Source organism: Centropristis striata, chromosome 18, assembly GCF_030273125.1.
Source record: "Centropristis striata isolate RG_2023a ecotype Rhode Island chromosome 18, C.striata_1.0, whole genome shotgun sequence".
NCBI classification, from domain to species: domain Eukaryota; kingdom Metazoa; phylum Chordata; class Actinopteri; order Perciformes; family Serranidae; genus Centropristis; species Centropristis striata.
Genome location: NC_081534.1, coordinates 31641697 through 31658100, shown reverse-complemented (window position 1 = coordinate 31658100; position 16404 = coordinate 31641697). Strand labels below are relative to the sequence as shown.

The 16404-nt window shown below is 33.0% G+C and overlaps 1 protein-coding gene across 1 annotated transcript in view; it reads right to left on the bottom strand.

Moving 5' to 3' along the window:
• Window positions 1-1357: 1357 nt before the first annotated feature.
• The window catches only part of cnksr3 (cnksr family member 3), a 76339-nt gene continuing 61292 nt past the window's right edge, over window positions 1358-16404 (bottom strand). Inside the window, exons 14-21 of the mRNA XM_059355852.1 lie at window positions 11255-11519; window positions 10116-10189; window positions 9010-9081; window positions 7443-7498; window positions 7064-7143; window positions 4821-5412; window positions 3118-3341; window positions 1358-1846 (exon numbers count right to left, since the gene is read on the bottom strand). Of these exons, the coding sequence (XP_059211835.1) occupies window positions 1667-1846; window positions 3118-3341; window positions 4821-5412; window positions 7064-7143; window positions 7443-7498; window positions 9010-9081; window positions 10116-10189; window positions 11255-11519 (1543 nt within the window). The 3' untranslated portion in view covers window positions 1358-1666. The remainder of the gene's footprint in view (window positions 1847-3117; window positions 3342-4820; window positions 5413-7063; window positions 7144-7442; window positions 7499-9009; window positions 9082-10115; window positions 10190-11254; window positions 11520-16404) is intronic.

Below are 16404 nucleotides of genomic sequence, written 5' to 3'. Positions count from 1 at the left end.
TCATTTACATGTAAAATCAAAAATCAATAAAAAGCAAATGACAAAAAAAAGGAAATTCAAGTTATGTGTTTTAAAAAATAATAATCTTGGAGTGGGTCATCTTTCCAACAATAGACAATCTTTGTCTGGTAACTTCCGTTGAATTCATTCATATAATTCTTTGGCGCCACCTGCTGGTGGAAACACGTCATTACATAAACCGATTAATTCTCTTAATCTCTAAAAATGCATAGTATTTAATTTGCTGGAAATATTTTGTATTATTAACTCCAATCTGCAAGTAAGTGCAGTACTCGAGTAAATATACTTTAATATAATTTAGATTAAATTAATAATATAAACATTGTATGGAGTGTGCAAGTGTACAAAAACAAAACAAAAACACATTTTACGACTTGAGGAATGTTTTTGTTTTCAGGCTCTCCAGCTGCAGGGAGTCCACCCGACCTTTTCCTGAGCTGCCGTGTTTTTAATAATAATAATAACAACAATAATAATACGTATTGTTCTGTTCTTATCTGCAGCTATTGTCCCGAGCAGCGCTGCAGCCGTCACAGTAAATACTGAGGCGCGTTGCTGCGGCTCGGCCTCCTGCAACAGGAATCCTGAGGCTCAGAGATTTGGCTGTTAATGTTTTCAGAACGAGGAAGAGAAGAAAAAAAAAACCTCTCACAGGAGCACAATGAACACAGAAGGTCAAAGGTCACAGGAGGAAGGAGAGACGACCAAACTGCTAATAAAGTCAAACAGAAAACAGCAGCTGCTCTTATTTCTCTTCTTTAATTTGATAACAACAATAATTCTCTAATGCCAAATTTCAATTGGTGCATAATTTCTATGTTTATTTAGGTTTTGTAAATATAAATAAAAAAATAAAAAATAAAAGTACTAAAATAGTTTTAAAATGTCCAAAAACAAATTAGTAGACTATCCAAAAAATATCAAAATTCTTTTATTGAAATATTTATTTTAATTTAATATATTTTACAGTACAAAAACTTGATAAAATGTACAAAAAATGTCTAGAAAAATATTAGTAAAATGCCCACAAAATACATTTTAAATAATCTATAAAATGTACAAATAATATCAAAAGTCCTGAAGTTAAAATGTTCCAAAAATGACCAAAAACTATTTGTTAAATGTCAAAAAAAATTTATGTTTTTTTTTATCTACAAAAACGTAGTAAAATGTAAAAAAAAATGGATGAAAAAATATTTTTGAAATGTCAAAAAAAAAAAAAAAAAGGTAAGATGTAGGAAAAATATCAAAAATCTCTTAGTGAAATGTCCAAAAAATGTCAGAAAAAATATTAGTAAATGTCCACAAAATACAATTAAAAAATCTGTTAAAAAAAAAAAAAAAAAGTGTCCAAAAATATCTTTTACACTTTAAATTATAACGATAACTGTTTAAATCAATGCAAATAAAGCTTTATAATAAATACAGTGCAGGAAAAAGTAAAAAAGTAGCAAAGAATACTCAATACTTGTGTACTCGAGTAAAAACCTGAGGAAATGAAGCTGCCTTCTGGACAGAAACCACATGAGACCAGAATATAAACAGTCCCAGCTCCCTTTGGTCCCTCTGGTCCCTTTGGTCCCTTTGGTCCCTTTGGTCCCGGTTCTCTCAGTGATAAAACACTTATTATTACGTATTAACGTGTTCATGTGTGTGTTGTTGCGTCCTGAGTTGGCGTCTCGGCAGCGCCCCCTGCTGCCTGGCGCCGCTCACTGATCTCCTGCAGCAGGACGGCGTTGGAGACTCTCCACTTCCTGTAGGACGGCGCCGCCAGCGTCGGCTGGTTGAGGATCTGATCCACCGCATGAAGCTCCGCCTCCCGGGCCTCCAGGACACAAACACACAAACACTTTAACTGGACTTTACTTTATTACACATTCATCTGAAAGATTTAATTAGTCGATTTTAGATTCATTGGCATCAGTTCTGATGAACATTTTAGTCGTTTTTCATGCACAAAAATGTCATTTCAACTTCACAAATGGTAAAAATTCGCTGGTTTTCTTTTAATAATATTAAAATTGTTTTGCAGTCTTTTATTTCATATTTTTCAGACAATTTTTGGACATTTTAGTATAACATTGTTTGGCCATTTAATAATATATTTTTGTAAATGTTTTGGTCACTTTTACTAATATTTTTAGGACATTATTAAATTATTTATTTATTTATTTGATTTTTGACATTTGACTAATATTTTATGGAAACTGTATAAACATTTTGTCTGACTCCACCTTGCTAATATTTATTGACTTTTACTAATATTTTTCATTAATTCATTTTTGAATCATTTATTTATTTTTAGACATTTGACTAATATTTAATGAAAAGTTTATTCATTTTTTTCTGACATAATTTTTGGGTAATTTTACTTAGATTTTTCTGACATTTTTTGCTCATTCTGCTTATGTTTTTTGTTATTTATTAAAAATTTTTAGGACATTGTTGAATAATTTATTTTTAGACATTTGACTAATATTTAATGGAAAATGTATTAATATTTTTCTGACTTTTTTTTCTGAATTTTTGGGTAATTTTACATTTGATATTTTTACATTTTTTGGTCACCTTGCTAATATTTGTTGACTTTTACTAATATTTTTCATTCATTAATTTTTTAATAATTTATCTATTTATTTATGGACATCTGACTAATATGTAATGGAAATTTTATTAATATTTTTGGGTAATTTTACTTTAATTTTTCTGACATTTTTTTGCTATTTAAATAATAGTCTTGCAACATTTTTTGGTAATTAACCTAAAATGTTTTGGACATTTATTCTAAAGAGAACTGAGTAAAGAGAATTTAATTGGCAGCTATTTTAACAATCATTGAAGTCATGTGAAGATTTGATGCTTTTCTTTGTAATATTGTTATTATATTAATAATAATGTTGATGTTTGGACTGTTTATGGGAAGTGAAGGTGGTAATTGTGACGGCTTTTCTCACTATTTTAACTATTTCTACAAACCAATCAACACGGATGAATCCATAATGAAAACAATCATGAAGAAACATTTCTAGTGCAGGACTCTGACTGAACCACTGTGATATTAGAGCTGTTTACAGTCTCTGAGTTGTTGTTCCTGACCTTCAGCGTGCTGCTGAGGATCCGCAGCAGGTGAAGCTTCTCGTTCATCTTGTCGTTCTGACAGCGGCGAACAAACGAAGCTCTGAAGTCTCTCTGACTAGACGCTCCGAGGGGAGACAAGCTGGACGCCTTCAGGTTCTGGTAGAGACTCTCCAGCTCGTCACGAGGTTTCTCTGCACAACAAAGAGACAAAGAGGTCACTATTACAGTTAAAACAGTAAAAAAAAACAAAGAAAGAAAGGACCAAAAATGATGCACCTGTTGCCTACATTACCCACAATGCAACGCAGCGTCAATGGTAAAAATATAATTTAATATATAGAAAAAAAACAATAGTAAAAATCTGAATTAATACATTGGGGAAAAAAAGTGAAAAATATAATTAAATATATAGAAAAAAACAATAGTAAAAATCTGAATTAATACATTGGGAAAAAAAGTGAAAAATATAATTAAATATATAGAAAAAAATGTACTAAAATACTAATTAATGTAGCTAAAGAAGATTAGTAAAATTATAATTTAATATGCAGAAAATATAATATGGAATATTTGTTATTATATATATATTAAATATATAGAAAAAAAACTGTGGTAAGAATATATTTAATATATGGCAAAAACAGTAGAAAAAAGTACCTAATATATAGGAAAAACTGTGTTAAAATTATAATTATATATTTTAATAACAGTAGTAAAAAAATAGTATTGAACAAAAACATTGGTAAAAAATATAATTAAATATATTGAAAAAACAGTAGTAAAAAATATTATTTTATATTTTCAAAAAACAGTAGTAAAATCAAATGAATTGTATTTAAAAACAGCAGTTAAAAATAATATAGAACAAAAACATTAATTAACATAATTAAATATAATAAAAAAAACTGGTAAAACATAATTGAATATATAGAAAAAATTGTACAAAAAAATGAAACTAAAATATGCATTAACTATAAAGAAAACATTCGAAAAAAAAATACCTAAATAGTAGTTAAATATAATTAAATATATAAAAAAACAGCAAGAAAAACATCATTTAATATAGAACAAAACAGTGGTAAAAAATATAGTTATATAAATAGAAAAAAACAGTAGTAAAATAAAATGAATTATAGTAAAAAAAGTAGTAAAAAGAAGAAGAATATTGAAAAAACATTGGTAAACATATAATTAAATATAATGGAAAAAACAGTAGTAAAATATAATTGAAAATATATTTAAAAAACAGTAGTAAAATAAAATTAATTATATTAAACAGCAGTAAAAAAATAATAGAACAAAAACATTTGAAGAAATATTATTAAATATATTGAAAATATATTTATAAATATTAAAAACTAAACTAAAACATGCATTAAATACACAGAAAAATATTGGAAAAAACATAATTAAATATATTTTAAAAGAGTAGTAAAGAATATAATTATATCTATATAGAAAATACGTAAAATTAAATACAATATATTAATATAGAAGAAAAACAATAGCAAAAATACATACTAAAATATGCATTACATATATATAAAAATAAATAAATAAAATTAAAAATAAACAAAAAATTATAATTAAATATGTTTAAAAAACAGTAGTAAAGAATATAATTAAATATATAAAAAACAGCAACAAAAATATAATTTAATATAGAACAACTAAAGTGGTAAAAGCATAATTAAATAAATAAAAAGGTGAGGAGGTGTTACCGTGGACGACCTGCTCCTCCGTTTCTCCTCCAACCAGCAGCAGAGGGACCGACGGTGAGAGGAGGTCAGAGCCTGGTGGAGCTCCTCCAGCTGAGAGGAGGTCAGAGCCTGGTGGAGCTCCTCCTGAGAGGAGGTCAGAGCCTGGTGGAGCTCCTCCTGAGAGGAGGTCAGAGCCTGGTGGAACTCCTCCTGAGAGGAGGTCAAAGCCTGGTGGAGCTCCTCCTGAGAGGAGGTCAGAGCCTGGTGGAGCTCCTCCAGCTGAGAGGAGGTCAGAGCCTGGTGGAGATCCTCCTGAGAGGAGGTCAGAGCCTGGTGGAGCTCCTCCTGAGAGGAGGTCAGAGCCTGGTGGAACTCCTCCAGCTGAGAGGAGGTCAGAGCCTGGTGGAGCTCCTCCTGAGAGGAGGTCAGAGCCTGGTGGAGCTCCTCCTGAGAGGAGGTCAGAGCCTGGTGGAGCTCCTCCTGAGAGGTCGGGACAGGAGAGACGCTCCCCGCCCTCTGAGCCTCCTCTTCTTCTTCTTCCTCTGTCTTCACTCAGTCCTCCAACCTCCGAGGTGCTTCTTCTTCTCCCCCCTGCAGGCTGAGCAGCGTCTCGCTATAAGACAGACAGACAGACAGAGAGACAGACAGACAGATACTAACAGACTCAGAACGTTTACATGACACTTGAAAAAAACGAATTATTGTCTTAATCTGTCTTTAACTGGACAACTGGAGTTCATGTAAACGTGTTAGTCCGACTGATGTCGGAGTTGCCGGTCGCATTAGGCGGTTGCACATTAGCCGGTCGCATTAGCCGGTTGAACATTAGCCGGTTGCATTAGCCGGTCGCACATTAGCCGGTCGCACATTAGCCGGTTGCACATTAGCCGGTCGAACATTAGCCGGTCGAATTAGCCGGTTGCACATTAGCCGGTTGCACATTAGCCGGTCGCACATTAGCCGGTCGCACATTAGCCAGTTGCACATTAGCAGGTCGAACATTAGCCGGTCGCATTAGCCGGTTGCATTAGCCGGTTGCACATTAGCCGGTCGCACACTAGCTGGTTGCATTGGCCGGTCACACATTAGCCGGTCGCACATTAGCCAGTTGCACATTAGCCAGTTGCACATTAGCCGGTCGCATTAGCCGGTTGAACATTACCTGGTTGCATTAGCCGGTCGCACATTAGCCGGTTGCACATTAGCCGGTCGAACATTAGTCGGTCGAATTAGCCGGTTGCACATTAGCCGGTTGCACAATAGCGGGTCGCACATTAGCCGGTTGCACATTAGCCGGTCGCACATTAGCCGGTCGCACATTAGCCAGTTGCACATTAGCAGGTCGAACATTAGCCGGTCGCATTAGCCGGTTGCATTAGCCGGTTGCACATTAGCCGGTCGCACACTAGCCGGTTGCATTGGCCGGTCGCACATTAGCCGGTCGCACATTAGCCAGTTGCACATTAGCCAGTTGCACATTAGCCGGTCGAACATTAGCCGGTCGCATTAGCCGGTTGCACATTAGCCGGTCGAACATTAGCCGGTCGCATTAGCCGGTTGCATTAGCCGGTTGCACATTAGCCGGTCGCACATTAGCCGGTCGAATTAGCCGGTTGCACATTAGCCGGTCACACATTAGCTGGTTGCACATTAGCCGGTCGCACATTAGCCGGTTGCATTAGCCGGTCGCACATTAGCCGGTTGCATTAGCCGGTTGCACATTAGCCGGTCGAACATTAGCCGGTCGAACATTAGCCGGTCGTATTAGCCGGTTGCACATTAGCCGGTCGAACATTAGCCGGTCGCATTAGCCGGTTGCATTAGCCGGTTGCACATTAGCCGGTCGCACATTAGCCGGTCGAATTAGCCGGTTGCACATTAGCCGGTCACACATTAGCTGGTTGCACATTAGCCGGTCGCACATTAGCCGGTTGCATTAGCCGGTCGCACATTAGCCGGTTGCATTAGCCGGTCGAACATTAGCCGGTCGAACATTAGCTGGTCGCCGGTCAGTAGCAACGGCACAAAGTGTCAAATTGAGGTCAACTGGACAGGGCGCCATATTAACCCGCTGAAACGAAGCATATCTCCACCCAGTGTTGAGGAGGAGGACACGTTCCCGTCAGTTATTTGATTTTCTCAGTTGGAACAAGGACAGAAGTCCTATTAGACGCCAATATCGATATTTACATAGCTCGATTAAACTGTTCATGTAAAAGCACAGACTGTGAGGAGGATTTAAATAAAGTCTCTTTATGACTCACATTTTCAGAATCAGCTGTTTCCTGTTGAGTCGTGGACAGACTCTCGTCTCCGTCCTGGTCGCTGTCCTCACTGTAGCACTCTGCACACACACACAGAAATACTCAGTTTATTAATGTTTCAAACACATTAGTGGCTTTAAAAGTGTGTTTTTTGTTGTATTACTGTATTCATTTGTGGTTATGTGGAGAGTTTTCTGTCCTCTCAAACATAAAAAATGCCAAAATGCCACCATTTATCCAAGTATAAACTGTAGAAACAGGCTTCATCATGTGATTTTAAACTTTCCGATGCTCCTTGAACGCATCACTTGTGACAGGTATGTCAGTAATAGTTTTAAGCTTTATTCTACATGTTTTATTTTCTGTGTTTCTGTCTGACCTTCAGTGTTGATTGCGTCACTTTGCTCGGCTGCTTCTGACAGTTTATTGATCCACCTGCAGAAACATTGATCATCATAATAACAATAATAATAATAATAATAACAATTAAATATATACATAAACATGTAGCATTAACAGTAGTAAAATATAGTTAAATAAATAGAAAAAAACAGGATCAAAAATATTAATAAACATGCAGCAAAAACAGTAGTAAAAATATAATTAAATAAATAGAAAAAACAGGATTAAAAACATAAATAAACATGCATCAAAAACAGTATTAAAAGCTATATAGTTAAATATATAGAACAAACAGGATTAAAAATATAAATAAATATGCAGCAAAAACAGTAGTAAAAATATTAACAAATATGTAGCAATAACAGTAGTAAAAACTATGTAATGTAATATATAGAACAAACAAGATCCTGAAAATATAAATAAACATGTAGCAAAAACAGTAGTCAAATATAATTAAATATATAGAACAAACTGGATTAAAATAAATAAGATAGATTATATATATAATATAAATAAATATGTTGTAAAAATAGTAATAAAAATATATAATAAAATATATATAACAAATAGGATGCAGCAAAAACAGTAGTAGAAATCTAATTAAATATATATAAAAAAAACAGAACAATTGAGGCAGCAAACTTAGAAGAAGAAGAAGAAGAAGAAGAAGAAGAAGAAGAAGAAGAAGAAGAAGAAGAAGAAGAAGAAGAGGAAACTTAATAATAGCAGCAGTGACTCATCATCTTCACTTCACAGCTCAAAACAAGAAGTAGAGAAAAACTGAGAGAGAGATAAGACAAAAGAGGAACAAAGTCACTGATGAGCAGAAATATCTAAACACGCAGCTTTAATGACGTTAAAGTCACTTTGGATATTTTAAGGTTTGGTTGTATTACTGGAAGAATATGTTGATCTGCTGCAGTTTGGAGAAGCAGCATGAGAACTGACAGGAAGCTAAAATTATTCATTTCTTCTCAGTTTAGACTAGATTAGAGAGAAGAACAAAGAAAGAACAAACAGGATCAAAAATATAAATACATTTGTAGCAAAACAGTTGTGAAAATATTAGTAAATATAAATAAAACTCATGAATTCTGCAAGATAAAATGACTGTTTTTGTCAATGGAGTCTGTTGGCTTTAAAGAGATCATAAATGAACCGTTTCAGTGTCTGACAGCAAAGTAAATCACTGGAAATATTCTCTAAGGACAAACTGAAACTATTTTTTTTTTTGTGGCTAAAGCCTCGAAACACAGAATGACGTCGGCAGAAAAACCAACGTTTTTATTTTATGGTACAACACTTTTTATGGTCATCTCTTGTGTGATGATTCATGTCTTTCTAGCAATTTTTAAACACGTTGCAGCAGTCTGAAAGGTCAGATTAGTCCGAGGCAGCCAATCAGATCAAGCAAGAGGCGGGACATTTATTAAAATGATATATATATTTATATTAATAGCTGGTTAGAGGATGTGAGAGGGACGGAGGGTCTGACAGACTGATAGAGTTACTGAGAATAAGATTTTAAAATATAAAACACTCACTTGTTCATGTCAGTGAAACTCTCTGCAGCGATGAAAATAGTGACGACCAGCGGGTGACTCGCCGTCAGAGCACTGAAACAACACAGAGAATAAATATAAACTATTATTAATCATTTACAATAACTATATATATAATCTGCAGCCACAGAAACTTAATGTGGTTCAGTCAGACGTCTGAGAGGACGGGCTTTATGTTTCAATGGTCTTCAGATTTTTACATTAAGAAAAAAGATTTTAAAAAAGAATAATAATAATCATATAATATAATATATATAATATATCATATTATTATTATTATTATTATTATTATTATTATTATCATTATATCATTTTTATTATCATATATTAATAATAATAATCATAATTATACCAATAATAATAATAATTATTATTATTATTATTATATTAATAATAAAATAATCATCATCATCATAATTATAATAATAATCTACAAATATTTTTAAAAAAATAATTAATAAAAATAAAGAAGTGTTAGTGCCCTACTGGAAACAAATAAATATATATATTCAATATATAGATAATAAAAAAATGAATAACATTTTCGTGTTCTTTCCTGCACACTTTACTTTTTGCGTGTTTTAGAGTGTTTCAAGACCGCTGTATGTGTTAATATGTTGCTGCAGTTTTACACTAACATTATTGTTATTATTATTATTATTATTATTATTATCATTATTATTATTATTATTATTATTAATAATAATAATAATAATAATAATAATACTATACAAATATTTAAATATTTAAATAAAAAATGAATAATAAAAATACAATAAAAATAAAGAAGTGTCCTACTGGAAACAAGTAAATATATATTCAAAATATAAATAATGAATAATTAAAATAATGAATAACATTTTAGTGTTATTTTTTGTAACACTTTTTAAAATATATAATATAGTGTTTTAAGACTGCTGTATGTGTTAATATGTTGCTGCAGTTTCACACTAACAGAGTGAAGAAGTGAAGAAGTGTGAACAGAGTGTGAAGAGCAACAGTTAGAGCTGCAGACAGACAGGCTGACCACAGACAGCGGGGGGCGGTTGTCATGGCGACACAAACAGAAAGAAACAAAGATGGCGTACTGTTTCTTGCGGCTCTGTTTGGCCCGTTCGATGGTGAAGCCGCTCAGGTTGATGAATCCTTCTGCTTTCTCCGCCTGAGAAAAATAATAAAATAATTATAATAAAATGCTAATGATAAAATGCTAATGTGTTGGTGGTGCTGCGTCTCTAGTTCCTCTGTGATCTCTGCAGACTCTCTGTGGTCGCACACTTTACTTCTACTTTTTGTAACTTTATATTAATCGAGCTCAACATCGGTTTTTTCTATAACAGAAGAATAAAGAAGTGTTTGTGAATGCAGAAGCTGCTGCATGAACTGATAAAGTAGCAAAGTAGAGTTTAAATAATGTAAAATATGTCTTTATAAGATGATTTTTAACAAATTCAAGACATTCATTTAAAGCATTTGTTAACTAAAAAGATTTAAGAAGATTCTTATATCTGCTTAAATCTACATTTTAGTGTTTCATAAACCATAAATGCATTCTGTTTTTTATATTTTACCTTAAATGTTTAATATTTTTTAATATCTTCTTTTGTAATTTATTGTTTTGCTATTGTTTCCCATCCTATTGTATATTAATTATGGCACTTTATATAAATATTTTTCAAATATGTGTCATAAATATGTATACTTATGTAATGTAATTTCCTTATTGAAAAATATAATAATAATAATAATTATTATTATTACACTTTGTGCTGCACTTCTTGTATGAAAGATGCTAAAAAATGAAGTTTATTATTATTATTATTATTACTACACTTTCTGCTACATTTCTTGTATGAAAGATATTATGAAAATAAAGTGTATTATGATTATGATTATGATTATGATTATAATCATAATCATAATCATAATAATTATTATTATTATCATTATTATTATTATTATTATTATTATTATTATTATAGGCTGAGACAAAAACAGTCAAATGACAAAAAATAAATAATGAAGTTTAAAAAAAAAAAAAAAAATTAAGTGATTAAAACGTCAGATAATAACGTTTTAAAATTATGATCCCTGCACTCAGTCCTCCTAAATTAGTACATAAATATAAAATATCTAAATATATAACATATTACATGGCCAAAAATTAGTGTTATGTGAGCGGTTGTTTTCCATGACACATGTTGAAGTTAGTGAGGTTTTTTCTCACCATCTTGTCGCTGTACCAGTACAGAGAAGGTTTCTTCAGGACGAACCAGAATCTTTTCCATCTGCTGCTCAGGAACCTGCGGCCCTCCTTCCTCCGGAGCAGCCAGCCCTCACAGTCCAGGACCCCCAGGTCCCTCACCGAGACCCGCCGCCGACTCATGGCTGCACAGGAGCCTGGAGGGGCCGAGAGAAGCCGAGAGAGGCCGAGAGAGGCCGAGAGGAACCGAGAGGGGCCGAGAGAGGCCGAGGGAGTCAAAACCGCACTTCTTTATTCCCGATGTCATAACTCGGTCAAATATAAGCACACATACATGAAACACATATTTTTAGTTTCAGTGTGACCTGCTCTTCCTGCAGATATAAATATATCCGATTATACAAATAATAAACATACATAAAACCGCTTAGAAATCGCAGGAAAAAGTAGCTCCTTATCACTCCAAAACTTGCCTGAGAATCTTCGCGTTTTTAGTTTGATTTCAGAATAAAAGTAATCCAGTGATATTTGTTTGCACATTCATGGATATATACGCAAACTGGAACTAATAAAAGAGAATTCGGCATATGTTAAATGGTGCCAGTCATTGATAAATAACCACAAGTCCGCTTAGAAATCACATAAAAAGACGCTACCTATTGAAACTTAACGTTTTTAAGTTTTATTCTGTAAAAAAAAAATCTAGTCATATTTTCAGGACTTTCATGTGTACTTTAAACATAGGAACTGTTGATACGCAATTCGGCTTTCTTTTAATGATGTTTATCGATAATAAACATACACAACTCAGCTTAATCTGAGAATTATGACATTTTTGCGTTTTCTTCAGTGTAAAAGTAATCCAGTGTCACATGTCTGGACATTAATATGTATATTCCGAACAGGATCTGTTAATAGATAATTCGGCGTATTTTAATGATGCTAATCACTAATAAAAATCCATTAAAAAAAATGCTTAAACGTCACACAAAAAAAAGACGCTCCTTATAACTCCTGAATTTCCCTCTCTCTTGTTTTGAAGTTTTCAAAGCATCCAGTGATATTTGTCTGTATATTCATTATCGTTTTACACACAGGAACTACTAATAGATAATTCGGCATACTTTAAATGATGCCAATCACTGATAAAAAAATAAAAAATCAATTAAAACATGTAAACGTCACAGGAAAAAAGACGCTCCTTATAACTGCAGAACTTGCCTAAGAATATTAACGTTTTTATGTTTTATTCATTATCAAAGTGATCCAGTGATAGTTATCAGCACAATGATAAATAAACAGCAAAGATGAACTGCTGATAGTTAATTCGGCATACTTCTAATAGAACATTTTTTTTTTTTTAAATAAAAATTTAAACAAATACAGGCTAACAATAATCAAATAATGGGGCTCTCATTGAATCCATGGCAACATTACACTTCCTGTTTACATCCCCCAATGCACCAAGGGTGAATGTCATGCATTATGATGAAAAGCTCCAAAAAATGTACCTTACCTATATATACCTTTATATATACAATATATACACGTCTCCTCTCACCTCTCTGGTTGTTTTTGCTTTATTTGAGTATATTTAAATATACTTCTGGAAATAAAATGGAGGGAATAATCAACTTTTATTTGCTTCGCTCAAAATATAGATACTAAAAAACATTTGAATTCAGCTTTTCTTTCCAGGATGATCCACTCTGCATCACCTATATTAAAGTGCCATTAGATATTTGCTCTGAGAGAATAAATACCATTAAAAACGAGATCTTACCAGCTGCAGTCTGGACGTCCAGTAGCTTGATGTCTCTGCAGCAGACTGACACTCGGCAGAGGCGGAAACAGCGTGTGAGAAGTCATCCATCGACCCAGAAACAGACCACAGAGTCAAAATCACACTCACACATACATGCATATAATACCCACACCATCCTTCCTGTTTCACATGTTCTTATGACCCCCTCGGCGCTCTTTACTTACTCAAAGAGAGACTCTCTGTGCAGAAACTTCCTCTTTGTTGTTTGAATGTCTGAAACTGTTTGCCTTCCTTCAAAAGCAGCTTATAGCTTCACCTGACTCTTAGTTTACTTGCTTACACACTCAACAGTTGAGCCAAGATAGCATTATATCACTTTTTGACTTAACTTCAGACTACAACAAATGCATAAAAGGGTCTCTCCTGAGGATTTTTTTTTATCAGTTTATGACTCTAGGAAAGTTGGAAAAGCATTAAAATTAGCTTAAAAACAGCATCTCTGAACCAGGTCTATAACCAAAACCACATGACAATTAAGATTTATCTTCACCAAAAGCATGTTGCATGTTGTTTTGATTGGTCTGAATAGTTTATAATCACAAATTTGAAGCCACAGCAAAAAGTAACCACTTGGGTTTTGGCTTGTGGCCACATTTTGCACCAGACTTCATTTGAAATCTGTTAGTTTTAGGTAATTCTTTTTAGATTTTCTGCAGCTGAACAGACAGACTGAAAACAACCCCATTAGGAGGTAAATATGCCCCTTATGTGTAAAAGTTTTTTAACTTTAATTAGTGATTAACCTGGTGATCCACTTCTTATTAATATACATTTCTTTTTTACTGTTTATAGTCACACTTTATTTTTTTTAAATACACATAAAAATACAGAAACTACAATCTGGAATCTAAATTTAACATCTTGAATCAAATATTTCAGAAAAATGTAAATCAGTTTGTCTTATCAATCCATTTAAATGCTAAAGTTGCAGCTTTGACAAAACTTATGTTCACATTTTTCTTATGTTACTTGCAGTAGGTGACTTTGTCCACCAGGTGGTGCCAACAGCCTCGTTATTTTAAAAAGCTTCAGACTCCATGTGGTTACTTTAAAAAGTTCCACATCAGCTACTTAAAGGCATCATGTGTGGCACTTTACCCAACTTTAACTGACTCAAAGTAGCAACACAACACAATTTTCTCATTGTAGATTAACCTAACAGACAAATAAATATAGTTTCTGCAAAAATAAAACCCCCTACACTTATTTTATTTCCTTTTTTCTCATGTGAATTGAGGATGTAGAGGTCGAGGGTCGAAACCATTTGGTTACTTTCAATCAAAACACTTTTAAGAATAAGTCATTTAAAATAAAAACAATTAACTTTCAGAAAAATATGTAAATCAGATTGTGTGACAGTGAAATAAAACATGTTTCTGCAGCATTAGCTAGATTAATTTACAGATATAAAAACTACTTGATGGAAGGCTGAAATCTTTCAAAATAAATTGCACTTTATTTCTTTTATAGTTTTGACATGAAGAATGAAACCAGTTTGACTCAGACAGAGACTTTTACAAAATACTTTACGGGACAATACAGATTCGTAACATACATGAAGTTTGGCAAAGTGACACAAACAGGATCATAAAAAATGTAGAAATCCTGGAAAATAAACACAAAGTGATGAATTTTTACCTTAAAGTGAGATTATATAACATTTAATTTGTAGTCTCACTTTAAATAGAAATGTTATGTCCAGAAACCTTTTAAAATGTTGGAGAGAAATGCTTTTTTCCCCACTTATTTGCATATTTTTATCCAGCAAAGAACATGTGAGGTCGCCTCTGTGATATTTACAGTTTCAGTTCCACTCTTTTGTAGAAGCTGTCAAAGCTGTTGCATAATGTTTTGTTAGTATAAAGGCACCTAACATGAACCAGAAACACTCTTTACAAAAGAAAAAAATATATATCTGAGGAAAGTTAAGGAGCTCCTCAGATTGTAAACATCAGAGGATCCGAAACGCTTCCCTGAGGAACTCCTTCACAACGTTTTTCCATGAAGAAACCACAAAAACAAAGGAGTTCCTCAGAAACCTTTTAGATGAACCTCTGAAGTTTGTTTTGGAGCAGTAAGCCACACCTGAAATACTTAATATCAGTTAGTTTTTACCTGAAATTCAAAGCAGCTTCCAGCAGAAATGCATCAAAGTATCTGCGAATAACGGCAGCAGCAGTTTTCAGAATCAACTCAAGAGTAGGATTTAGATTTAAAATGATAAATTTAAAGTAAAATCTCGAAAGGACAACATGATGTTTTGGAATTAACACTTAAATGTCACTCTAAAACCAAAATAAAAACAAACAAAAAAGGAACTTTTTCTCTTACTACCTCTAACTGAGGGTTTTATGTTTTCTTCAGTTTGAGTTCTTTAAATCCAAAACATTTTAAAACAATTTAACAGATTTTATAAAGAGTTATTCCAGGTTAACATTATCTAGTTTGTTATTTACAATAACTTCAAGAATGCTTTCTGTGGTAAAAAGCCCTGTTGATAAACTTTGTGTTGATTAACATTTTATTGTTATTTTTACAGTTTATTTTACTGTTTAAGTATTTTTGTTACTATATTTTTTATTATTTCTCCTAAAAACAAGTTTACATTGTTGTAACAAGGCTCTTGTGAAGCTTCAGAAATGTTTAGTAACAATGTTGAGCTCATGTATTTTAACTTTTTCACCTCCTTGATAACTGAAAAGCACATCTTTGCAGTGATAAAATAAAAACAATCTATCAAACATATTTACAGACGAGGATAAGAGAGGCACTAGCGGCTCCTGAGAGGAAAAGACTCGATGCAGCAGCTCTGATGTTAACGAATGCATCACCATTAATAAACTGGGAATACAGTTTATTTACAGATTATTTGCTCTTTTTGAGTCAGAGCTTGCTAGATGAATGTCAAAAAGTTTAGACTTTACTGATTCTCATTCTGCTTATTGATTCTTGTCGTATTTAAGCGATAAAAACAAACCAAAAACTGTTGAAAACAAAAACCAGCTTCATCTTCAGCAGATTCAGACTGCCATAAACAGAAATTATGAGGTATTTTAGGGGGTTAAAAGGCCCAAAACTAAAAAGTTTAACTATTTTCTGTGTCCAGGCCATAACCTGGTGTTTACCACATATTTATCCTTGAGTTTGAGTTCCTGTACGGAAGCTCAGCAGGTCCAAACTTTGTTGATGAAAGGTTGTTTTCAGCATTCAAAAAGCAACATTGATATGATAGTTTGCTAACAGTTTTTCATATACATTAAAAACCGTTGCAGGTATTTTAATACTTCTTTGAAGCCACAGTGAAATACATAATAACTATATTTTTATCAGCTGAATTGAAAATAAAAGT